The 26816-nt window shown below is 42.3% G+C and overlaps 1 protein-coding gene across 7 annotated transcripts in view; it reads left to right on the top strand.

Moving 5' to 3' along the window:
- BLMH (bleomycin hydrolase) overlaps positions 1 to 26402 on the top strand; it is a 53494-nt gene extending 27092 nt beyond the window's left edge. For 4 of the 7 annotated variants that reach the window (XM_033423316.2, XM_049701746.1, XM_033423315.2 and 1 more), the window contains exons 11-12: positions 440 to 509; positions 15278 to 16246. In XM_033423316.2, the coding sequence (XP_033279207.2) occupies positions 440 to 509; positions 15278 to 15429 (222 nt within the window). In that variant the 3' untranslated portion in view covers positions 15430 to 16246. Of the gene's footprint in view, positions 1 to 439; positions 510 to 6365; positions 6504 to 15277; positions 16247 to 21061 lie in introns of those variants that run through there. The other 3 variants (XR_007473359.1, XM_049701747.1, XM_049701748.1) reach the window with 3 other exon arrangements.
- The last annotated feature ends 414 nt before the right edge of the window (positions 26403 to 26816 follow it).

Genomic DNA, 26816 nt, shown 5'->3' with positions numbered 1-26816 from the left:
TTAAACTCTTGACTAGGTCTTAGAATCATTTCTAAAATAAATACAGTGGGATACCTCCGCAAAGAATGCTGATTAATTAAAAGCAAGAGTCTCTGGCTTCAGATGGTGTTCACTGCTTTCAGTAATTTAATATTTTGTTTTTCTTAGCCAAGAGGCATTTTAGTGTGCTTATTTTCTGTATACAATAGAATGTAAAGAAGAAAATAGTATTTATCGCTTTGCTGGGTTTATTGCATTTTCACCCCAAGAGATTCAAACTCCACTTCTATTAGAGTATCCCTTTGGTTATAGTGGAAGATATATGGCCCTGGTCATGTATATCATTGCTGTATAGAGAAGGCTCTTTCTTCTGAGTGGCTGAATAAGAGCTAAAATTACATGACATCTCATCAGGACGGATCTAGTTTCAGACTACACACTGTCATCCACTCTTTTGCAGGATGATCAGGAGGGTGCTTTCGTGAAATGGAGAGTGGAAAATTCGTGGGGTGAAGACCATGGCCACAAAGGTAAGCTTAATCTGGTAATACTAACTCAGAGTGACTAGGTGTGCTCTACTCTCTGCCTCCTAATGTGAAGAAAAAGCTGCCCTAGTGTGGATCATTTTTATTTTTCAGTAATTGGTCCCATTAGCTAGATTATTAGCTAGACTATTCTGGAGAAAAATCTGAGGATCTCGTTTGCCCCCAGGATCCCTATGCCCAGCATGGTAGGCCTGAACTCCCTGGTTGGCTCTGAGATCAGTATGTGCTGGCATTTGTTCCAAACCGTGCTGACCCTAATAGACCTTCGTACCAGAATCACTTGGCCAGTAAGAAGTTGGAGTGCCCTTTGCCAGGACACTTGCTTTGTGGAGTTTGGTGCATTTTCATTTACTGCACTAACTCTAGAATAATCAGAAGCTTTCTAGTGGGAGAATGGGATTGGCAAGAAACTTTAGGCATGTATTGGAGACTCATGAGAAGTTGTGAAGTCTAAAGTTGTGAAGTCTAAATGCTGTGGTTACCATTTAGACGGTTTTATTCTGACAATCAAAACGCAGGCAGAAGTCGTAAGTAAATTATTGTAATTAGGCTTAAAGAAAAACCACAGGTAATATATGAATTGTAGAAAAATAAAAACTACAGATAAGCCAAAAGAGGGGAAAAAAATCTCTAATAATCCTGCTACCCAGCGATCACCATTGATTAACTGTTTAGGGTATATTCTTGCAAATCTTAGAGACCATATTTCTTAAGACTGTTTTTCATAATAGATTTAGTAGATAAAAGCCTTTTAAGGTATTGTTATGCTTTAATTTTTAGAGTTTCAAACCAAAAAGTGGCAACTACCAGAGAATATTATGCATGTCAGCATTATTTGCTTGTGTGTTATGCGCTGGTCACATCTTGTAGCAGCTGTTTCCCAGAGTCCATATTTCTTACTTTTAGCCAGTGGATTCTGGCTAGGAAGGACACATAAACCACAGCTCTCTAGACTAGTTAGAAGACTGGAAGGAAATAGGTAGGGAATCCAGTGAGATTACCCAGACACTTGGAATCAGACTTCAGCTATCTCACCCAAGCAGCAATCAGCCAGAAATTTTCTTTAAAAAAAGTAAAACAAAATGAAAGAAAAACAAGAAAAACAAAATAGCGATCTCAGCAACTCTTTACCTGTTGCTTCCCTCTTTGTTTAAGTGATTTTCCAGCTAAGTTCTTTAGAGCTCTAAGATTTCCACGGGTAAAAGGTGGAGGTTTGGAAGGGAGCAGGTGGGGCTTCAGTCGTTTATATTTGAAAACTACTGTCTTAGAAGAGCCTTGACAAGACTTGAGTATGCTGCGATTGAGTGGCACAGGCTAGTAGGTGATAGCCAACACCTAGAGGCCATTTAATCTGTCATTTCAAGTCTTTTCATCTCCCCATGAAATGCTCATTGGTGGATTTTGGCAAACTATCCCTGGGATCTGCTGTGAAACTCAGCTCAGTGATTATATGTAAACGAATATTAGCGCTGTTGGTGTGTATCTGTTCATCATCAGGTAGTTGCATGTCCCCCATCTGTGATTTCTGTTATTGTTCTGTGATTATGGGGCACTTGCTAAATTAACTATTATGAATTAAAGTGCAACATATTTTTTAATTGGTGATTTCTTATAAGATAAATTCATTTTAAGACACAAAAACATTGGGATCAGGTAGAGGTGGGTATAAGGAAACTAGCAAAAAGATTAAAAACAAACAACTCAGAATTCAGTTATATCCGTTAAGTTGATGATGGTTAAGAAGTGGATGCAAAGGAAAAGCTTGTCTTGAATTGGAAGGATTTGGTATTTGTAACATTTTAAAACATAAGCTATTGTTTCAGATGAAACTCTGTAGCTTCTGTTTCATTTTTGGTCTTACTTGGTCCCTGTAAATGGTTTGTTATTATAAAGATTAGTGTCTAGGAAAAGGACTAAAGTTATGGTTTGTTTAGACCAGCCTGGATCCGTTGGCTTGTTTCTGAGATATTTTTCTATCTATAACAGTCACTGAGTTTGTAGTTAGTAGTGATACCCATTTAAGAGAGGATAAACACTTGTAAAGTCAGGCAAAAGCTATGTGTTCTGTGTAGTGTGAGTTATTGTCTTTATTACTTTGAACCTAAATACCTACTCTTAAAGAGGATTCTAGGCCACTTTGCTAATTTATTTTTTTCCATTCAACTGTACCTCTTTACTCCTAACTCAATAAAAGTTTTGCTTCTGCTGATTTATTCATTCTATTATTATGTTGAGAGAGCTGGGGTCTTTTTTTTTTTAAGTTCAAAGGTTATAGCTTATTGCACTATAAAACATTAACCAGTTTTGCTTCCAACCCAGAAGTCTAATATTTAATTATTTACATAATTATACGAATTTTATCATTTATATTATAAAGCACACATAATTATATCACACACACACATTTTCAAATGTCCTTTGGCTCTTTGAACTGATTGTGTTATCTTACTGGTTCACTCTTGTAGTGAGTTGAATAAAAATCTTTAACACGTGTTCATTTTACATTTGCATTATATCACCATTTTACTTCATAAAATTTACTTTAATAATAATGATACTCCCTTCTTAGTTTTTTTTTTTAACATCTTTATTGGAGTATAATTGCTTTACAGTGGTGTGTTAGTTTCTGCTGTATAACAAAGTGAATCAGCTATACATATACATATATCCCTATATCTCCTCCCTCTTGTGTCTCCTTCCCACCCTCCCTATCCCACCCCTCTAGGTGGTCACAAAGCCCTGAGCTGATCTCCCTGTGCTGTGCGGCTGCTTCCCACTAGCTATCTGTTTTACATTTGGTAGTGTATATATGTCCATGCCACTCTCTCACTTCGTCCCAAGAGCTGGGGTCTTGATCCCTGTGGTCTGCCTGTAATCCTTCCTAGTGAAACCTGTCTAGTTAAGACTAAACTAACTTTTTTGTTGTTCTTGAGTAACTGAAATGCCTGAGATTATACAGAGTAAAGCATTTCAGTAGAGAGCCAAAAGATAAATTGAACTGAGTGGGGGTAGCGAATAGTTCATTCAAAGCCAAATAAATTATTCTCATGTGTTTCTTGGTAATGTTCTTTCTGACTTAACAGGAAGGAAGGAAAGAAAACATGATCTAATTTAATTGGCACACTTGGCCTGACCTTAGGAGAATACGTAGTATGTTATTATGCGGGCAATGTGTGTTTACCCCAGCAGGGCCCTCCCGTCTGTCATCCTGGTGGGCATTGGCTGCCATGTCTGAGACAGAACCTCTTTGATGCTCTTTCAGGAGACAGGACAACCATAAACAGCATCGCTAGGATTTTGTTTCTGTAGATAACATTGTTAACAGTTTGTTACTGTTCTCTATGGGGTTTCTGCTTGTTAAGATTGATGGTTTCTCAAAAAGCAATGTTGATAATACTACAAGCTGGAGGTGAACAGAGCAGAGATACCTGGGCAGGCTGCCTTTTCCCTCTGCCCAGTTCTGGCTTTGGTCTTTCCCATTGGTCATGAGACTAATAATTGAATCAGATAACCTGACTGTTTCCTAAAGGGGACAAATATTACCTCTGACCACTAGACACATAAAGGGAGAAATTAATTCTTATCTTATTGAAGCCATTGGGTTACTTCATATTGGGGAAGTATTCTAGTATTCTAGAATTCTAGTATTCTTAGTCAGATGGACTGAAAATCGGATACATATCTAAGATGGTGTACAACCAACGTGGCTTTCTTTTCTCCCCTACTTCTTGAAGTACTTGACTGTATGTTTATGGATCACATTAGAAATGGATTTCATAGTTGAATGAGGGAACAGACCTTGGGACTTGGTACATTGTCTTTCATTTTGAAAAGTTGATAGGCTTGTTAGAATCAAGTAGTTTGTAAAATGTTTAAAAATTTAAAATAGGGGTGATAACCTTTGGTGCTTCTTACTCTTAGTCAGAAATTCATCTGAGAAGAGCATAATCTTTAAGCCAAAATGACCTACAGGTCATCTCACTAAAAAGTGGTAGAGCCAGAATTATAATTCAGTCTGACATTAGAGCCTGTTTCTTAATCACTAAACTGTGCTTCCTCCAAGCTTCTCTGTTCTAGTAACATCTAGTCTACTCATGGACATACCAGATCAATTTATGAACTTGGTGACCAGAAACTAGTGGCTACGGGGACATAAAACTTGTATAAAGTATCTGGAGACGAGTAAATGTCTGCTGTCAGGAGAAAGGGCTCTTAGAGCACTGTTTATGTCTGGGAATCTGAACAAGGAGGGGAGGATGGAGCATCTCGTGAGTGGTTTGTGTCCAGAGTTAGCACATCGTGAGTTGGGCAAGTGAAAAACTGTATGTAACCACCAAAAATTTCCCAGGATTATTTTGTCCATGCTGCTTTATAAAATGGTTCTTTGTTTTTGTTTCTGTTTTTTTTTTTTAACTTTTTATCATGGACAATTTCAGGCATATACAAACAGAATAGTATTAAGAAGTCCCCATGTGCCTATAACCCAGCTTCAATAGTTATCAACATTCTGCCATGCGTATAACAAAAGTGTTGATACTCAATAAATTAAATTCTTGGATGGTCTCCCTAATGAACCAGTCTTATTACGGAACTTCTTTTTATGATTGATTCACTTAGTCATGAGATGATATGCCAGTTCTAAAGTCTGATACATTAGAGCTCTGAAGGTAGAATTATCATAATATAGTTCTTCATGCTTATAGTCTAGTTTCTTAATATGCTGAATAATACAACTTTTTAGTAAAGTTAGGAGGAATATTATTTTCTAACTCTGCAATGGTCATTGAAGGAAAATCTTTATCTTTTAAAAGTTTGTTTCTCTACATTTTCATTTTGAACCAAGATTAGTTTTCATTTTTCAAATTGTTTTTGTGCCTTTTTCAGCTTCAACTTTGAAGTTGTTTTTAACTCACATTCTTCATCTTTCCTTACAAATAAGCCTTTCTGTTCCTGATTTTATTTTAGTAAAATTTCCAGACTTCCTCATAAAAGGGAGTCTCTTGATGATTTCAGTTAAAGAGGCTTTGGCATGTTAGAGATTAATCTGGAAAGAAACTTATGTGGCTGATTCACATTACATCTGGACTTCTGCTGCTTTCTAAAAACCAAAAGAATGGCCTTTAAATTGCCTCACCATGTGATTTGGGGAACAGTATGTCCAAAGCTAGGCACAAAATTCATCATATCCTTCATATAACGTTATATGGTGGAACCAAGAGAGACAGTTACTACTTTCTTGATTATAGATCCTGCGCAGTCATTTGTCTCCTTATGGTTTCACATTTCTCTGTCAGTAACATGGATAATGACTAATTTCCTTATGAGGCCCTATAGTTTATATATAGCCATCAAACTGTATACTGTTACATAACTCTAAAAAGTTCAATGAATATTCCATATTTCTGTCAGAGGTACTCAGGACATAGAGTTCATAACATCTTGCTTCATAAGAATTCAGCATTTGCTAATGTATTTGTCTCTTTTTCCCTCACAGCATCATGTAGAGTAACTCAGGATATGAACACCCATGTTTGATGTGAAAAAATGAAAACACGCTGAGAGGTTTTAACTTGTTCAGGTTGCACAGTGTCAGAGAGAGGATTGGAATTCAGATTTCTTAATGTGACACAGGCAGCTTCCCTAAAAATGTATATTACCTATGAAAGATAACCAGTTATTTGCAGATCAGTTTGAGATTTAGTGGATTTCTAGCACAGATAATATAATTATAGACAATATTGAGCTGGACTTGCAGAAATAAGAGAAAATTATATGAGGTAAAAGTGGATGCTTCTGATTTCCTGTAAAAGAGCAAGATACAAATTTGTTTTGTCACCTCAGGGTTTTCATGTCTCTCCAGGCTTGGAAAAAGCGCTGCTACTGTCAGATTCGGGTATCTGAGTTCTTTCAGAGGGACTCCTCATCCTCCATCTCCATTCACCAACGAACCTGCATGACTCAAGCTAAAAAATAGTTCATGTGAGTGGAACAGAGGAAGATTGACCGTTGCTTCCTTATCAAAGTGTGTGACTAGCAGAGGGCTACATTTGTGAGAGGGGGACAAACTATGGAACAGAGGCTCCTCCTAACTTGCAAGCAGGCATTGGTTTCAGGGAGAAATCTCTTCACATTTAATACAGATTTGTGTGTGTGTATTTGCTTTCTCCTGTAGAGAGGATCTGTCATTTTCACCAGATTGTCTCCCAGGTGTGTTTGTATTGCTTTGAGGAGGATAGAGGTTAAGCACAGAACCTGGCACCAGATGCCTGGGAACACATCCTGGCAGTCCCTCCTATTGGCTGTGTAGCCTTGGTCATGGTATTTAACCTTTATAAGCCTTAGTTCTCTGATCTGTAAAATGGGGTTAATAATTGTACCTACCTCATAGGGTTGTTGTGAGAACTGTGCCAGGCATATAAGAGGTGCATGAAAATATTAGCTATTGTTGTTACTGTTGTTAATGTTATCTGTAGACAGGTGAGAGCAGGAGAGCGAGAACGTAAGGCTCTTTAATCCTTCCCTCTGGGAGAGGGCTGTCTTAACTTGCCCATGGTTCTAACGTCAGGTCTCTAAGAATTCAAGACCCTCGTGTGACCACTGGACTGCATACCAGTTTACTGGATGGATGACTCGTCATGTGGGCTTAGTTGCATGAAAGGGAGCAGTGGAGGCGAGTAAACCTAGTGCCCAGGAAAACCCATTAGCAATAGCATCACCACCTCACATTTATTGATGGGATGCAGGGAACCGTGCACAGACCATGGTGGAACGTATGTCTCTGACCCTCAGAGGAATTTATACTTATTCACCTGGGGCATGGAAGGGGATTTGAAGAGGGCTGTGATAGGACAAAAGTGGCATTCATGGTGTGCTCCTCAGACTGTAAGATATAGGATAAGTAGACCAAGAAAAGCAAGAGAAGGGATGATTTCTCCAAGAAGGCAGATGACAACAAAAGAGGGGGAACCGGGTAGAGCCCCCTCAGTGGGGAGACAATAGAAAGACATTGAAGCTGAGGTTGTTGAAATGGGTGAGGGGTTAGGGAGAAGTCATGGAACTAGGTGATGTCAGCAAGAACTTGGTGGTAAATAGTGCTGCAGGGCTTCCCTGGTGGCGCAGTGGTTGAGAGTCCGCCTGCCGATGCAGGGGACACGGGTTCGTGCCCCGGTCTGGGGCACGCGGAGCGGCTGGGCCCGTGAGCCATGGCCGCTGAGCCTGCGTGTCCGGAGCCTGTGCTCCGCAACGGGAGAGGCCACAACAGTGAGAGGCCCGCGTACCCCCCCAAAAAAAAAAATAGTGCTGCAGCAGGGCAGCCAGAAAATGAGTCAGTGGGAGAGGCTTTGGGATTGGACTTTAAGGCAGGTTTTGGAACCTTTAGGAGGGGTGAGGGTAGAAGCCCAACTGTGCTATTAATGCCACATCAGGAACATTTTGTACTTGATTCTTTCAAATGCTAGGTACAGGGAGTGGGGAGGCCAGGAATTGAGCTGGGGCCATTGAGGCTGTAAATCTTGTTCCGTATGGTGTTTGCAATTTATTATAAAAACAAGTTGCTTTTATAATTATAAGTGCAAAATAATAAAGGGGGTAAACTACGAGAGAGATGGTGAGTGATTGGAACAGGGAAGGCTCCTTAGTGATTCTTCAAAGGTGAGCAGAGTTTTAGGAAAGGCGTTAGGGTTGTGGCTCTTTTGGGAAGCGAAGTGGAAGGCCAAGGAAAGGGGAGCTGAGAAGCGTTGCTCTTGACCTGTGGTGCATGCTTCAGGCCAGTCCGAGGCCTGGGGCCAAGAAATAATGTGGCCTGCCATCAATGGAGCTTTTGAGGAATGATCAGAAAGCAGGCTTTGTCTGAACGACATAGGAGTAATGATGTTTGGGGTTAGAGAGAAGTCGTTGAGTTTTGGTGAGGAAACAGACCCTTGGATGACACCTCAAGTTGTGTTTTCTCCTCCTGTCCAACATCAGAGACCCTGGCGGGCTTTTGTGTGATCTCGGACTTGCCTGGCTCGTGCCCACAGTCCAGGGAAACAAAAAATCAGACTGGTTGGTGTGCTGCCTTCTCTCCTCAGCCCAGAGGTGGACAGGCTTCTTCTGGACTCCTTAGCAGAGGGCACGTCCTCAGGAAGTGTGCACTTCTGCAGACTGAACTTGTGTTGTGGTTTGATGGTTTAAAAAAATGGAACCCACAAACCAAAACAACCCTCTTTCCCAACCACATTTTCCATTCTGCCTTCTTACCAGGGAAACAGAATCTTCTGTAGCCTTTGTTTCTGAAAGAGGCTACAAGTAATATCCAGCTGTAAGAGTATCCCTTCTCTTATCAGCAAAAAGTTCAGGAACTTGAACTACAGACCAGACATTTGTGTTATACTCTGGAGGAAAAAGAAGCTTCTCCTCAGATCAGTGTCCAGATATCTGTCTCATAAGTAGTGGGTTTGTTTCTTTTTGAAAAACGTCCAGCCCATCCTGTTCTCCAGCCTTCTAAATAAATGCACTTAGAACACATGACATCTCTTTGATTTAAAGATACAGAATACCTCATAAATGGACCCCGCAAAACCTGGGCTCATGGCTCTTGATGTGGGGTGTGTGAGCAGATGGGACCTGGTTCCAGACAGTGCCTAGATGAGGAGCTAGATTAAGCAGTTATCTGTTGGCCAAAGTCATAACTACCTGCCACTCTCTTTGCCCCCCTGAGTGCGGAAGCTGAGCCCCATGGAAAAGACCGAATTTGAAGTTAAGACCTGGATTTCAGTTTGGGCTTTACTTACTTACTGGCTATGTGACTTTAAACAGCTCATACCAACCCCGCCTGCCTTGTAGTGTTGCTGTGAGGATTAAAATCAAAACAAGGATAGTGGATGTAAAATTGCCTTTTTTTTTTTTTTTTTCGATACGTGGGCCTCTCACTGTTGTGGCCTCTCCCGTTGCGGAGCACAGGCTCCGGACGCGCAGGCCCAGCGGCCATGGCTCATGAGCCCAGCCGCTCCGCGGCATGTGGGATCTTCCTGGACCGGGGCACGAACCCGTGTCCCCTGCATCAACAGGCAGACTCTCAACCACTGCGCCACCAGAGAAGCCCTAAAATTGCATTTTGAAGTCTAAGCTCCCTATAGATCCCTGTGTGTGTTTTGTTTTATTTTGCTTTCTAAGGTATAATTCTTTTAATAAATAATAAAATTACATTGTTCCAAAATCAAAATACAAAAAAGTATAAAAGGGGAATCTTGTTTCCATCTCTGTCACTCTCTACTCCTTTCACCTCCCCTTCTTTCAGTTTCCCATTTCTGTTCATTTCTGTTGTATCCTTCCAGTGTGTTTTAGTGCAGCAAAGGTAGCATACCTTATGCCCCACTCTGCATCTTGCTCTCACTTCACTTAACAGCATGCCTTTGGGGCCTGTCAGTGTGTTTTCACATCAGTACAGCTTCTTTATCTTCCATTGTCTGGATGTACCCTACTTTATTTAGCCAGTTCCCTTACTAATGGAACTTGGGTCATTTCCAGGCTTTTGCTATTACAAACTATATTGCAGTGAGTTAATATCATACAATGATTAGAATAGTGCCTGACAATAGTAAGAGCTGAATAAATATTAACTATTATTGTGCCTAAATAAACATGTATTGTCTGCATGTAAGTACTGTTTTGTCTGTAGGATGAAGTTCCAGAAATGGCATTGCTTAGTGAAGAGGGTAAATGCATTTGAATTTTTTCTAGGTTGCCAAATTCCATTCCATAGGGATTGTGTCTTTTTGTACATTGGCAGCATACTCTGTACAAATGTAAGGCATGCTTTACACAGTGGGTAACCAACAGAAGTGGTTGACAGATGGTCTCTACTTAATTACCTGTTGAAATTGTGTATGTTCATAGCTGGGGACTAGACTGTGCCGAGGCCTTACTGAGTGGTGGATTTTTCACTGAGTTTGTGTTTCTTATGTTTTCTTACCACTAACCCTACTTTTCTCTCTTATTTATTTTTTTAATATAGTAGCAGGAAAATGTTTGTAAGCATAACCAAAAAGTTAGAAGTCATAAAGGAAAAGATTGATACATTTGACTTCATAAAATATAAAAAATTTTAGTATACTAGAAAAATACATCATCAACTAAATTAGAAGGCAAATTGCATAATAGTATAAAAAGTTTGCAATCATTATAATATATTAATATAGAGAGCACTATTACTGATCACTGTGAAAATGACAAACACACCAGTTAAAATTAGGCAGAGGTCCGAAACAGACTCTTTATAAAAGAAAACTGTAAATAGCAAGCACACACAGACAGAAGTTCAGATTGAACCCAAAAGAAAGTTGTAGTTATATATACCAAGTATTGATGAGGATATAAAGAAATTAAATAGATAATTGAGGATGTACACAAAGGTTTAATTACAAAAATGTTTATAGCAGTGTTGTTTCTAAGCCTAAAAAACAATCCAGATTCCAACAGTAAGGGATTGATTAAATACAGTTTGGTTTTATTCATACAAATTCAGCTTAAAAATTAAGATGTAGATAGATGTATTTTTTTATCAATGTGAAAAGAGCAATATTGGAAAACAGCATGTGTGGTACTCTAATAATAGAGCACGTGTGATGTCTCATTTTTATTAAATGTACAGAATCTAAATGTACAGAGTGTATGTAGAGACTTTCATCAGAGGATGATAAGTCTGAATAGGGCTTATCCCAAGGTGGTGGGATTGTAGGAGTTTTAAAATGTATATTCATCTTCTTACCATCCACCTCTTCCTTCTTTTTCTCATCTTCCTCCTCCTCCTGTGTTTCCATACTTTTTTATAATGGGCATTATTTATTTGGGTAATCTTTAAGGAATCAAAAAGCAATATAACATTTCAGAATTTTGAGGGGAAAATCACCTACCCAGTGATATAAAATTATCATTTTGCCTTTTTTTTTTTCATGTTTTCTCCCCCTGTGTATCTGGATTTTTAACATAGTTATGTAGGATATGCCATTTTTATATACTTGTTTTTATATCCATGTTTTGTATCCATGTTGCTATGTAGTCTTTGCAACTTCATCTTAAATGCCTGATTAATGTTGGATGAAGTGGTTTCTCAGTATTTATTAGGAAGTTTGAAATACGAAACAAGTGTCAGTAAAGGCTTTGCTTTCCTTTCTGGGAGCCTTTCTTCAGCCTTGAGTTATCTGCATCAGGTGAAAGATTGGCAGTGACTTAATGAGGCTTCAGTCGTCTGGCTTCCTTAGGTCTGCGCTGCCAGACAGATCCATCACAGCAGAGCTGATGACTTGATTTTGTCATACCTTTTTTTAAAATAGCAAAAAAAAAAAAAAAATATATATATATATATATATATATATGCCACAAATAGTTTGTTATTGAGGTGAAATACTTCATAGAACAAAGCAAAAAATATATCTAATTCGTAAATGATAATATATTTATCACTTTAATTTAGTCTGAGAGGTTTAAAATTTAGACCTTTAGCAGGATTTCAGAAAACTGTTTTCTTAGGGTAAAGTTCTTCTTTCCCTTAAACGAACCCATTCGAAACTCTTCTGTTTCTGAGTGAATTTGGCCTAACCGGCCTAGAGCTGTATCCATAGACACTTTTTCCCCTTACAGACTGATACTGCCCTTTCTCTTTAACAAATACAGAAACATTGCCAGTGTCTTTGAGGGCCTGTTCACTTATTCTATTTCTTCCTCATAGCATGTAAACAAGACAAAGTTTAAACAAAATTTAATTTAGTTCCTAAAGCTTTCTTTATCCATTTATCTGTTTCCCTGAATGCCTTGTTCCCTGAACCTCGGGATCCTTGGAGCAGATTTGTTGTTTTCCTTTTTTTTTTTCTTTTTTCCTTTTTCCTTTGGGGAACACCAGTTTCTAATGGCCAGAGTACATAAGGGCTAGAAGCTGCAACTTTCCTCAAATCGAAATGGCCTCTTTCATCCTGCCTGAGTGGGTACCTTACTGCTCCTCTGCAGAGCCCTCACTTGGGTTTTAGACACACTGATCCTAATCTTCTCAGTCAAACTCCAAGACACGCAGTATCAACAGTTACAGCGGCCACAAGTTCATTACCTACCCAGGGCGCAGTTACTTGGCAGCCACCTAGACTGTGAGGTTTCTGTGGGCCCCCAAAGAACTCATATCCTGAAAAGAGAGACTAATCAAGGCAGGCCCTCTTGGCAGGGACACTGAAAGGGTGGATTACAATTGATAGGAGTTTTAATTTGTAAGGACTTACTCTTATCTCCTGCTTTTGGAACAAGATGGTGTAGATGTACTTATTGTCCATTTTCTCTGGGCATTCTTTGAAGACTCATTTGATTGTGTGATGATAGTATTGTCATAAGGATACAGAATTTTATTACACGAATCTGCCTCTATCCTTCACCTGCCTCACTGCCCCGAGCTCCTCTAAGGATTTATTCAGCGTGCATTAGGGTGAGGGGAAGGATGCCTAATGTCTCAAATGGTGTAGCGTTTAGTAGCCTGGTCTCCTGCCCACGAGAACTCTTAGACAAGGCAGATGCTGACTTTCTCAGGAAGTACGTACTTACATTTCTTGCAGCAAGAAATGGTACTGGTTGGCCCTTCAGCTGACCAAGGTTTGGCTGCTAGAACTTAGTGGCAGTAATGTAGGTGATGGTAGGGGCCAGGGACTTTGGAATGGCACGGGCTACAGCGTTTATCTGTGTTCTTCTTCCCTGAATCTCCTGTTGAGAAAGGAACACTGGATCGTGAGGGGATGAGAGCCCTTGCGCGCTTTCCCGGGCATTTTCTGGTGAGCGTAAACGTGCGGTGCCACATCAGGATGAGCTGTCTTTGACTGCTGTCGCAGGAGCAGAATTGGGCATAGACGAGCTCCCCGAAGCAGTTGTGTTTTCAAGTTAAATAACGTCCTCTGTCACACCATTTAGCTTATAAAATTAGACTTAACCGTCATGATGCCTTTTAATTATTTAAATCAGTCTTGCTTTTAGAGCAGCAGTTCTCAGAGTGTGGTCTGAGGACCCCTGCCGGGTCCCTGGGACCCTTTTAGGGCATCTACAAGGTCTTCCTTCTCCAACAACGTATCTGTGTGAGGCCGGATTTGCTTCATCTACTTCATCCAAAACAACAGATTGCACACAGAAGCAGGTACAAGAATTTAGCTATCTTCTGAATTGTAAAGTAATGCCACTTTCCTAACTAAAATTTATTTTGTTTTGAAAGATATAATTATTTTTCCTAAAAATATATTATTACTATTCACGTTTTTTAATTCTTATTTTTAAATGCACCAGTATTTTTAACTTTCTGTTTTAATTTTTACTACGGTAAATATCAGTAAGTATAACCCACATAAACACCTTTTTAGGGTCCTCAGTAGTTTTAAGTGTACAGTCTTGATCCTGGGGCCAGGAAGTTTGAGAACCAACATACTAGAAGATCACCTTAGGAGAAATACTACCTCCTCTCCCTTCCTCTTGGTCCTGTGTAGTGGGAAATGCTATAGCATAGACCTAGATTTGCACGGACACTTTCAGAGAAAAATTGCTCAAGTGTCTAGTATACAGCAGGTGCCAGATATGATAAGATGATTATGATGAAGAGGAAGCTTGCTAGTTCCTGTGAGTCCTTGGGTGTGTAGGTGCACGCAGTACCCCTGTGTAGGTACACAGTTTTGTCCTCTGTGCTCTTTCCCTGGCCCATCCTTGTTTTAAATACACACTCTTTCATCTCTTGCTTTAATTTTGCTCTTTGTATTAGCAGTGGCTCAGGTGAAGCATTTCCCCCCCCTGTTTCAGTTTGTTGGATGTGTGATCCTGAAGAGGAATTTGTGTTGTCCTAGCGGAGCCTGAGATGCAGTCTCCCTGAGGGGAAGAGGCAGGTGTCTAGGATAGGTACCTGATGACACCACACTTTTTCTCAGCTAAGCTCTCAGCCTGGGGTGTTCGTACAGCTGAGCCCCTCTCCAGTCCTGCCACTGGAGAGATCCACAAATCCCAGGGCCTTTGTGAGGAATGTAGGTCGAGCAACTGTCGCGTCGTCCGTTCTGCCTGATCCTCACCACAGATTTCCTCCTAAGAAAGCAGCGACTCCCCCAGTACCATCTGGAAATAAGTGGCTACCTGGGAATGATGATCAGGCCCCATCAGGATCCCCCTAATGGCTTAGCTGGTTGTTGTAGGAATTTATGGTAGAGAGGAAGGAGAGACAGCAGCCACGGATGCTGAGAAGGTGGGTAGGGTAAGAATCGAACTGGTATGCTTGCCCTTCTCACCCTAGAGATTAACCCCCTATGTATGTGTGGCTGTATGAACAAGAAACATTTCCACCTACCTTTAGGGTCATTGACCCACCTTCAGCAAGGCAGCCTGGGCAGTGGAATAGCAAGATCTGGTAGCAGCTTTAGGTCCAAGGCCCAGCCCTGAACTTCTGAACCCATGTGACCTGGGTACATCACTTAGTTACTCTGAGCCCCAGTTTTCTAATTGGTAAAAATATAGCCATCCTGTCTTGTCTGCTTCACAGGGTTGCTAATAAGACTTAATCAGATTAAGTGAGATTATAGATGGGAAAGCTGAAAAACATGTACAAATGTTAGTTTTGTAAAAGACTTTCTTGTAGCGCCAGTAAGGCTTCTGCTCTTTGCCCCCCGCCCTCTGCACTCATGAGGCTTGTAAAAGACTTTCTTGTAGCGCCAGTAAGGCTTCTGCTCTTTGCCCCCCGCCCTGTGGACTCATGAGGCTTCTGTTCTTTTCTCCAGGTTACCTGTGCATGACAGATGAGTGGTTCTCTGAATATGTCTACGAAGTGGTGGTGGACAGGAAGCATGTCCCTGAAGAGGTGCTAGCTGTACTAGAGCAGGAACCCATTGTCCTGCCAGCCTGGGACCCCATGGGGGCTTTGGCCGAGTGATACTGCCTCCAGCTTTTCCTCCTCCCATGGGACCTGAAGTAGCTGCAAAGGACAGATCCAGGGACTGAAGCCAGAGTTACACAGGTGACTGTGTGTTCCCACGGGACACAGTCAGACTCTTGGATTTCTCCTCCAGGAACCTCTTTGGGAAAGTGTGCTTTATAGTGAAACAAAATATTCTCTAAAGAAAAAAAGGGAAAGATCAGGTCGTACTATATCTACTCTCCTCATCTCCAACAGCTCAGGATCTCTTAGCATTTTAATCAGATGTAATTGTTTGTCTTAACTCTGTCACACCAGTTCGGTTCAGTGTCTGTTTTACAAGGCAGGAGAGGATGAGCAATTGAGGTGTGTGGAGAGAAAACAGACTTACTGCTCCTTGTTCCTAGAGTAGAGTGGGGGGAGGGTGCCCTAATATTTGAGCTCTCAAAACTGCATGCTGCCTGACAGTAACACTGTCCCTCCTAGGTGGCAGTCACTGAATTCGGATTTTTCAAGGTAATTTCATGTGCCTCTAATAGCCCAGGATTGGGAGGTTGATCAACACTGACATGATTCCTTCCTGTTGTTCTGAACTGTGGGGGAGCACAGCTCTACTTGAGTCATGGTTAAGTAGAGGGTTGGAGAAGGTAGGTGAGAGAACAACCACAAGCTTATCATGATCTGAATTATAACCATTAGAGGGAGCTCTCGCCAAGTGGTTTAACTTCTGCCTCTGGGTTTGGGAGTTGGGTGGGCATGAAAAGGGGATATCCATTCTTTCTGACAACTAGATGGTGCTGAGAAGCTTTTGAATAAAACACTTTGCTAAATGAGAGTACGTTGGCTTATTTGCTCTAAGAAGTGTGTGTTTGTTTAGCTACAAAGGAAAGCAACCAGGTGACTTGTGTTCTTGACAGTGAGAAAACAGCAAGATGGTTCAGGGCTGCCCTGCTTTAGCTTCTCTGTGGGATGTGTGATCCTTCCCAGCCTGTGCTGATCTTCACTGGCTTCTGCAGAGGGCTTCCAGGCACCATATTTAGGAGGGCTTGTGCCCCTGCCACTTAACCGTTCTTTCACCAAGATCCAGGGTCTCTACAAGGGTGGGAAGTAAGGCTCTGTTAGGTCCAGCTTTAGAATGGGCTGAAGAGTATGTATTTTTTTTTTTTAAGAGTATGTATTTTACTAAGACTGGGCCTTTCTTTCATTGAAAGCAAATAAATACAGCACCCTAATCAACATTTCCATCAGTGCCTGAGTCCCTACCTTTCGGGCTCTCCAAGAACTTTCTCGGTTCTAGCATGGAATATTGTTTGTCATAGCACTTTCCAAGATAACATTAGTTAAAGGCTCAAGCATTAATCAGTGTTTACAATATTCTAATAATCCTGTTCCAAGCAGGATAAATCCATTTCTAGACATATCATGATGAAACCCCAGAACAGATCTTAAAAGCATCCAGGAAGAAAATACAGATTGCCTGCAAAGAAAAGACAGATTGACAGCTAACTTCTCATCAGCAACTATATATGACAGCAGGCAGTGAAATGTACCTTCAAAGTACAATTAGAAATTAACCATGAACCTAGAATTTTATACTGAGTGAAACTGTCTTTCAAGAACAAGGGTGGGGAGGGGGGAAAACAAGGGTGAAATAAGACATTTTCAGTCAAAAACTGTTGCCCAAGCAGAACAATAGTGGTCTAATATAGAAGGTCTGAAATTCAACAAAAGAATGTAGAATCAAAGTGATAAACACGTGCACCATCTAAACAAGAAGTGACTGTGGGTAGTCTTACAGGGTTCAAAAAAAGATAAAACCAAAATACATGAAAATAGATAATGAGGGAGATGATTGGAATAAAATAAACATACTCTGAAGTCCTCGCATTACTGAGGAAGACGATAAGTATATTGATTAACTTTAAAATAAAACAAGATGGGGGGAAGAAAAGGAAACACAGGACAAATACCATGTCCAAATAAGATAGAAATCTAAATGTGTCAATAATTACAATGTCTATTTGTCTATTTAACAAATAAACCCATTTGTTAAATGTTTCAGAAAAAAGACAAGTTGTCAAATGGGATTTTTAAAAGAAATTCAGCCATAAGTTGATTACAAGAGACGTCAGTACCTAGGATAAAAGAGGATAGAAGAGATATATCAGGCAGGTACTAACCGAAATAAATTTGGTATAGCTATCTTAATAACCAGTAAAATTATGGCCACTCAGACTAATTCTGGGATATGTTTTTCACAGCCTCCCTGGAATTGTACAGCACAGTGGCTCTGGAAATAGGCTTTAAAACAAAAAGCATTACTAAGGATAGAATCAGTACATAATTATATGCCCACTTGATTCTCCAGAAAAATTGAAGGATTCTAAATTAGTATTCACCTAATAACCTCAAAATATATAAAACAAAAGCTGATGGCTACATGGAAAAACAAATAACCCAATATCATAATGGAAGATTTTAACACTTCTCAATTATTGATCAAGCAACCAAAAAAATCAGGTGAAGATTTAAGCATTTAATAAGTTTGATATAATAGACATCTAGTATCCTACCACATCTAACAACTGCTAATTCTTTTTTTTTTTTTGCGGTACGCGGGCCTCTCTCTCACTGTTGTGGCCTCTCCCGTTGCGGAGCACAGGCTCTGGACGTGCAGGCTCAGCGGCCATGGCTCACGGGCCCAGCCGCTCCGTGGCACGTGGGATCTTCCCAGACCGGGGCACGAACCCCTGTCCCCTGCATCGGCAGGCGGACTCTCAACCACTGCGCCACCAGGGAAGCCCTTCTTTTTTTTTTTTTGGCTAATTCTTTTTTTTAAAAATTTTTTTGGCCATGCCACATGGCATGTGGGATCTCTCATTCACCCCCGACCAGGGATTGAACCCATGCCCACCTGCAGTGGAAGCACAGAGTCTTAACCACTGGACCACGAGAGAAGTCCTTACTAATTCTGTTTTGAGCACATATGGAACTTCTGCAAAAATTGAGCAGATGCTGGGCAATAGAGTCAATCTCAACAAATTTCAATAGATTGTTACCATGCTGACCACACTCAAACCACAATGCAATCAAGTTAGAAACCAAAAATTAAAAGATAACTAATAAAGCTATAAAAACTAAAGAAAAATAACTAATTAAAAGGAAATTTAGCCTGAACAATAATAAAAATACATATCAAAATGAGATACAGATAAAATAGTACTTAGATTTTATACAGTTAAAAGTTTATTAGAATGTAAGAAAGGCTAAAAATTGAGTTTAGCATCTATTTCAAGAAATTAGAAGTACAAAAAAACCTGAAGAAAGTAGAAGGAAATAGGAAAGATATGTGCAGAAATTAAACATAGGATCAACATTGCCATAAGTGGTTCTTTTTATTTTTTGGCTTTCTTTTTTTCATTTTATTTTTTTATTGAAGTATAGTTGATTTACAATGTTGTGCTGATTTCTGCCGTACAGCAGAATGACTCAGTTATATGTATATATACATTCTTTTTTTATATTCTTTTCCATTATGGTTTATCACAGGAGATTGGATATAGTTCCCTATGCTATACAGTAGGACCTTGCTGTTTGTCCATTCTACATGTAATAGTTTGCATCTACTAACCCCAAACTCCCAGTCCATCCTTCCCCCTCTCCCCTCCCCCTTGGCAACCACAAGTCTGTTCTCTGTGTCTGTGAGTCTGTTTCTGTTTTGTAGATCGGTTCATTTGTGCCATATTTTAGATTCCACATGTAAGTGATGTCATATGGTATTTGTCTTTCTGACTTATTTCAGTTAGTATGATGATCTCTGGGTGCATCCGTGTTGCTACAAATGGCATTATTTCATTATTTTTTATGGCTGAGTACTATTCCATTGTATATATATACCACATCTTTTTTATTCATTCATCTGTTGTACATTTAGGTTGTTTCCATGTCTTGGCTATTGTGAATAGTGCTGCTATGAACACAGGGGTGCATGTATCCTTTTGAATATAGTTTTGTCCGGGTATGTGCCCAGGAGTGGGATTGCTGGATCATATGGTAGTTCTACTTGCAGTTTTCTGAGGAACCTCCATACTGTTTTCCATAGTGGCTGCACCAACTTACATTCCCACCAGCAGTGTAGGAGGGTTCCCTTTTCTCCACACCCTCTCCAGTATTCGTTATTTGTAGACTTTTTAATGATGGCCATTCTGACCGGTGTGAAGTGGTACCTCATTGTAGTTTTGATTTGCATTCCTCTAATAATTAGTGATGTTGAGCACCTTTTCATATGCTTCTTGGCCATCTGTATGTCTTCTTCAGAGAAATGTCTATTTAGGTCTTCTGCCCATTTTTCAATTGGGTGGTTTTGTTGTTGAGTTGTATGAGCTATTTATATATTTCGGAGATTAAGCCCTTGTCGGTTGCATCATTTGCAAATGTTTTTTCCCATTCTGTGGGTTGTCTTTTCATTTTGTTTATGGTTTCTTTGCTGTGCAAAAGCTTGTAAGCTTGATTAGGTCCCATTTGTTTATTTTTGTTTTTATTTCTGTTGCCTTGGGAGACTGACTTAAAACATTGGTACGATTTATGTCACAGAATGTTTTGCCTATGCTCTCTTCTAGGAGTTTTATGGTGTCATGTCTTATGGTTAAGTCCTTAAGCCATTTTGAGTTCATTTTTGTGCATCATGTGAGGGTATGTTCTAACTTCATTGATTTACATGCAGCTATCCAACTTTCCCAGCACCACTTGCTGAAGAGACTGTCTTTTTCCCATTTTATATTAGAAGTGGTTCTCTTAAAAAAAAAAGGAAGCAAATTAACATATTTGGCAAGACTGATCCCAAAAAAGTACATACACAGACATTAAAGAAATTGAAAGGAGGATACTATTATACTGCAGATATTTGAAAAAGAAAAGATACCCTTAATGTTGTCAAAAGTGACAGTAAAGGGATTTTTTTGGAAGACATAAATCCCCAAACCCCGGGAAGAAGGGAAAGAAGAAATAAACAGAAAAGCAGATTGAGACATTGAAAGGTTTAGCAGAACTGAAAAAGTTGAATCCTGAGCCAGTGGTGGAGATAGCTAGTGATAAGCAAACCAGTTTATAATTGCATAATCGCCCCAAATCTCAGATATGGTAGCACCAGAGAGCATTACTCTGGGAATTGGGAGTAAAAAGAGGGTTACTGAATGTCTGTTAGATTCCCTCCCTGCTTTGGGTAGCTAGGTGACTGCCCCTCCCCATCTCCGCAGCAGCCAATTGAAGATTTATTCTCCATAGAGAAAAGTAGTTTATGGCCTAGAGGTCAGAAACTGAGTTGAGGATGAAAGTACCTTAAGGGGTTCTGTGCCCTCAGTCATACTAGACTCCCAGAACCCTAGTGTGCAGGAGATTGGAAATGTTCTCTGGGGAATCTTGATTAGATTAAGAGGAAAGATGTAAAGAACTATTTTATGGCATAAAGAATTATTTTATGAGGCTGCCATAGCCTGACAAAGATAGTAAAAGAAAAAAATACATGCAACTCTCCCCCATAAACAGATGCAAAATTCCTAATCAAATATTACTAACCAAATCCAACAATATATAAAAAAGATAATCTTCATAACCAAATATTTAATAAAATCTATTTTCCAAATAAAATTAGGATCCTGTGTAGAGAAACAAAGGATGGCGGGTATGTCTTCTCTGCTGAAGATTAAAGGAAATGGGCCAGAGTTTTAGCCAGACATCTGAATTGGAAGAACTTGCTAACTTTTGGGTAAGCTCGGAAAGGAGAAGGTATGAATTGTCTTCCCCTGTAACTCTTTGAATGACACTCTCACCTCTGGAAGTTCCTTGCCAGCCCCAGGATTCCTCTTGAGACATGTAGAGTCATGCTGACCCTACACATCCAAGAAGCCAGGACCTGATGATGAGACATTCCTCCAGGATGTGGTTGTGGATCCTTCTATGTGCTCTGGCTTGTCGTCAAAGAGTAGCTGAATTCTTATTTGCTGTTGGCAGGGCCAGGGCACTTGCACTTTAATTCCCATTTCTCCGGCCGTGTGGCATGGGTGAGCCTTGTTGCTGACTATGCCATAGTCATTGGTTAAGTTGGATTTTTCCTTTTAAGTGATATCAGATTAGCATTCCCATAGTTAGGACAACTTGTTCAGAACCAGTCTTGCTTCTTAGGAAGATGACTATTCTTCCTTGGGGTCTGTGACACAATTTGATTGAGAACTAGGAATCAGTTGGCCAGAGTTGTTTCGTTTTGCTTTGTTTTCCTTTTCAAAATCCAAGCCCTTTACACATTACCACAAAGGGAAAGGAAGAGAGGGAGGGAATGTCTGATTCATAGAAGCTGCAGTTACTTGGGAACAGGATTGTGTGAAGATGGGAAGCCCTTCTGCACTCGTCTTTCTTGGTACGGTTTGAATGCTCCCTGCTCTCTCTCTCTTGCTTACTCCTGTAGAAAAACTCTAGTAGCTCCTCTTGAAGTGGATGGAATGGGCTCTGGAATCATCTCTCAGGCTATCCTAAGACAGTTTTTTGTTTTATTTTTTAAAATTATCTGCTTTGCAGAAGAATGGAGCATCTGAGGCAGGGTGGGTACATGGTGGAAAGTACCAGAGTGTGCGCTCACCTGGGAGGGGCCTTACAGGTTATCTCGTCCACACTGCCCCAAGATGGATAAGGAACCCTTTAAGTTCTCCTTGGACACATTCGGTGACAGGAGCGCACAGCCTCCTCCCTTGTGGCCCTGACCCGCCTCTCAGGACTCAGCTGCCTCCCTTCTCTTCTGTTCCAACCAACCGCCCTCCGCCTTGTTGAAATTCTTGTTTATTTGTATGTTTAGTTCTGTTCTCCCCAAAGTCAGTACTCCCTGTCAGCTCCCCAAGGGCGGGGGCTTTGTCTTGCTTGCCACTGCATTCACAAGCCTGGTTCACCGTAAATACGGTTGGCTGCCTGATTGAAAATGCCCTAAATTCTGACAGCTATACTCAATTAAAAGTTTCTACATAGGGACTTCCCTGGTGGTGCAGTGGTTAAAAATCCGCCTGCCAATGCAGGGGACACAGGTTTGAGCCCTGGTCCGCGAAGATCCCACATGCCGCGGAGCAATTAAGCCCGTGTGCCACAACTACTGAGCCTGTGCTCTAGAGCCCGCGAGCCACAACTACTGAGACCGTGTGCCACAACTACTGAAGCCCACGTGCCTAGAGCTCATGCTCCGCGACAAGAGAAGCCACTGCAATGAGAAGCCTGCACACCGCAACGAAGAGTAGCCCCCGCTCGCCACAACTAGAGAAAAGCCCTCACGCAGCAATGAAGACCCAACACAGCCAAAGGGAAAAAAAAAAGTTTATACATAGATCTGAAGTGGGCTTCCCGATAACTTGCCGAGTAGGGACAATTAGAATGAGAACAAAGCCCCCGTGGGTCTTCATATTTCAGTGCTTAACAGAAAGGTCTAGCTTTCCTGGTGACGGGCATAAGGGGAGTAGAAGAGAGGGGGAAACCCTCAAAAGTTTACTCCACTTTTTTCACTGCTTGCACCTTTCTTTCTTCAAATCAGCCCAGCAGAGTGAGTATCCCAGCGACTTTGGACTCAGGCAGACGGCTCGGCTGATCTGCCTGGAGCCATGTAAGCAGGGACAAGTCACCAAACCTCTCTGAGCCTCGGTCTCCACACCGTCTTTATTGAAAAGCATTTTGAAATGTATTAGATAGGAAAAGCCACAGCTTGAAAAGAACTATATCTTAAATAACACTTACAGCAAAATATAGCCAAAGGGTTGAAAAGACTGCATATTACCCACATGTGGTAGGAAAAGAACAAAAGAGGCTGCAGATAATGTGCCTGGGAGAGAGAGGCTCAGTAAGTGGGAGCCGTTGGTAATAACCAGTTCTCACAGAGCTTCTCCAGTGTGTCCATTGTGTGAGGCCCTCTGGGGCTTAAAGCAATTCCCTGCTCTCCAGAAACGTGCCGTGTAGTTGGGAAAATAAGATGTATATGCACGAGCCGGTTGCAACAGCAGATGACTTGTCTGAAGTTTTCCAGTAAATACCATAATTGTTAGGAAAGAGCTTGAAGTTGGAGAAGGAAAAGAAAAGCTGACCGGTTTTAAACTAACTTCTGACCACAGTGACCACAGACATCAAGGATGAGGGTGATCAGTTTTCCAAGAAGAGACTAAGGGAAAATCTCCCTATATGCAGAGGCCCAAGTTATCTTGAAGTTCCTGGAGGAGAAGAAGAGCTAAGGAGGGGGTGAGTGTAATCTTGAGCAGGCCAAGAAAGCTGGGAGTGGGACGGAGGGGAGAGGAATGACTTCGGGGGCTGGAAGCAGAGGACTTGGTTCTAAAAAGAGTCCTGTCCCTCTTGATCGGATCCTGAGCAAAGCCCTGGATGTCACCTCTTGGCTCACAGCATCCTGGTTAGAAAATTAGAGAAAACATTTGCCTCCTTCCTGAGGGAACAAAAGAAAATGACAGTGGTCCTGAGTAATTTGGCCCCGTTTGGGAAGGAAACATGTCTGCGCTGCGTGAAGTGGAGCTGAGAATCTTCCAGGCTTTTCCCCTGCTTTGCCACAAGCTCGGGGCCCTTAGAACATCTTCCTGTGTTCTTTCTTTCCCCTCTCTTTTTTTTCTTTCTTTCTTCCTTTTTTTTTAAAAAAAAACTTTTATAAATGTTTTAAAATGTTGCCTTTCTGAAAAGGTTTTATAAAAATATTACCTACACATGGCAAATATTTAAATAATACAGAAGGGAATACAGTGAAAAAGCAGGGTTCCCTTCTACTTTTAATGTCCCTTCCCTCCAAGGCACTTACGAGTCCCAGTTTCTTCTACATACTTAAAAGCGATTTCAATACGCAGAGAAAACTGCCTCACTCCTTTCACTGCTGGCTGTTTCTCCATTGTCAGATATGCCACGGTTTACTCACCAGTGCCAAGGGCACTGGTTCTTAGGACACTTTAAGTCTGCTAAGAGTGAAAGGCATTTTCCTAGTCATTCATTGCCAGTTCTCGCTTATGGGGCCTGCTGTATGCAGACACAGTGCTGGGTGTTGAGACGTGGAGAGAGGCAGAGCCCCTTCCCTTGGGAACTCAGAGCCTAGCGGAGGAGGTGGGCATTTAGGAGACATCTGAGGGCTCTCACAGGTCTGTGCGTGCACAGGGCTGGCGTCCCGCCCTGGTACTCTGTGCTGCTCCCGGCTGCGACTTCTCCGCCAAGGTGGAAAGTAAAAACAGCTGCCTTCCAGAATGTGGCCCTGGCTAAGGTGTTCAGAGTCAGGGGAGGGAATCCTGTAGCAAGGAAGTAAAAACCAAAAACCTTGGATCAAAAATATCATAGAAAGAGCACGGGGAAGTCACAATACCTGTAAAATCTGGGGGAACAGGGTTTGTTTAGCAAAGGCAGTAGGCTCATAAGAAATGGGAGAGAGGGGGCCAGGAAAAGGTGACCAAAGACACAAGTCATCTACTTCCAAATGTCCTCTGCCTTCCTCGGGGCATTCCTCTCCCACCCCCCCCACCCCCCCCCCCGCATGTCAAGTTCCTGGCACTCCTGAAAGGGCTTTTCGTCTCCTCCCCTTGGCCTTGCTTCATGGATCAGACACAGCCTCCCATGGGGGGCTCCTACGTAGATCTCTGTGGGCATGAGCCCAGGGTTCACAGTGGCAGCGAATCCTGCCCTGGAGGTGCTGTACCCCTCGCATGGTTGACCGTGGACCCCATCACCAAAACTATGCCACGTCCCAGGAGAAACAAGGGGGTCCTGTGAGACACTCTAAAGACTGGAGTACTGAGAAAGAGCCCACAAGAAGGGATGGGTGGGCCTTGTCTTCCATTATTGTGATTTACACCGTGTGTCCCAGCCTGGCTCCACAGGCGAACAGTTGCTGGGCCTTGAGACGCGCAGGAAGTGGGTCTCCTTGGTGGCGGTGTCTGTGTGTGGTGAGGGAGAAGGAGCTGGGGAGAGGTTGGAAATACTTAGACGTGCTCTTTACCTCTCAAAGCGAGACTGCTTATTCTGCAGCCTCATAGCAGGCTGGAGGCCCTGCTATTTCTGATCTAGAGCTAGTGGAGCAAAGAGAAAGTCCTGCTGAACCATGATCGCCCAGGTTCACGGCATCATTGACAGATGCACTGTTTTCCCAGACACCAGCCGCCGAGCCCCACAGGTTCTCCTTCGGTGTCTGACTCCAGTCTCTTCCCTGTGTGTGCTGGTGCCTGCCTGCCTCACACCTGCTTCACAACTGCACTCACGGTCTAAGGAACCCGTCTGCTTCCTCCAGCCCATGTCAGTCCTCCCTGGGAACACTGCTTTCGTCAATGCCTCTCCCGCTCAGGGCTCCCAAATGCCTTCCATGCTCAGCACAGCCCTTCTCCCTGACCCCCAAGGGCAGAGGGTGTGTCCTCCTCGGGGCCTGGCGTGGAGCAGGTGCTCAGTCGGGAAGGAGCTTTGATGGAGGCGGACAGCTGGGAAGGGTACAGGGCTGCCCTCTCTTGGGCAGTGGATAATGTCGGTCCACTCACCCCGATCGGGAGGCGAGGAAGGGCGGTCGAGTGGACCCCCCCCCCCCGCCCCCCGGCAGTGGGACCAGGTGCCGGAACTAAGGAGCTCCACCAGGGAGGGAGTCCGGATGCTGGAGAAAGACAGGGCAGACATGGCAACGAGCATGGGAAGCAAGACAGGGAAGACTTCGCTTTAGGGAGGAGAGAGGCTGGAATTGTTGAGGGGAAGCGGGGCAGCTGAGGCCAACTGGTCTCTGTGGGATGACACCCACAGGGACAAGAAGAAGCGACAGCACATGTGTAGAGAGAGGATGGACCGTCTGCAATAGTTCTGTGTGGACTGTGCCAGGGAGGCGGTGAGGAATAAGGGAAAGGTCCAGTCTGGGTAATCCCAATGTCTTTCTGATACCACCCCTCAGCCAGGGAGCGAGTGGGGAGAAGACTGGCCTGGGGTGGTCCAAGGCCGAGGAGGGAGGGAGGGTGGGGTCTCCCTGGGCGGAGAGGGCCCTGGTGTTACTGCACACACCAGCCCCTTCCCTCCCTGCGGCTAGGAGGTGCCCACCATCCTTGTGATCCCTATTTTACACACAAAGGAGCTGAAGGCCGCACTGGCTGAGATGAAGGGATTCACCTTGTGTGGGAACAAACCCCCACGGACAGCACAGGGGCAGAGCTGGAATTTAACCCAGGTCTTCGGGAGTCCCACTCTCTAGGCCAGCACCGCCCCCCCCCCCCCCCCCGCAAAAACAGCAGTTCTGAGAGGGGCCGGGGTGGCTGGGCAGGAATGGGTATTAGGTCCTCGAAAGGAGGCCAGGAGTGTTCAACAAGTTCATGAGACTCTGGAATGGTGTTAAAAAGTCATGTTGAGGGGGCTTCCCTGGTGGTCCAGTGGTTAAG

This window comes from Orcinus orca, chromosome 19 (assembly GCF_937001465.1).
Source record: "Orcinus orca chromosome 19, mOrcOrc1.1, whole genome shotgun sequence".
NCBI lineage: Eukaryota > Metazoa > Chordata > Mammalia > Artiodactyla > Delphinidae > Orcinus > Orcinus orca.
The sequence above is the reverse complement of the archived record's forward strand: the minus strand, read 5'-3'. Positions and strand labels throughout refer to the sequence as shown.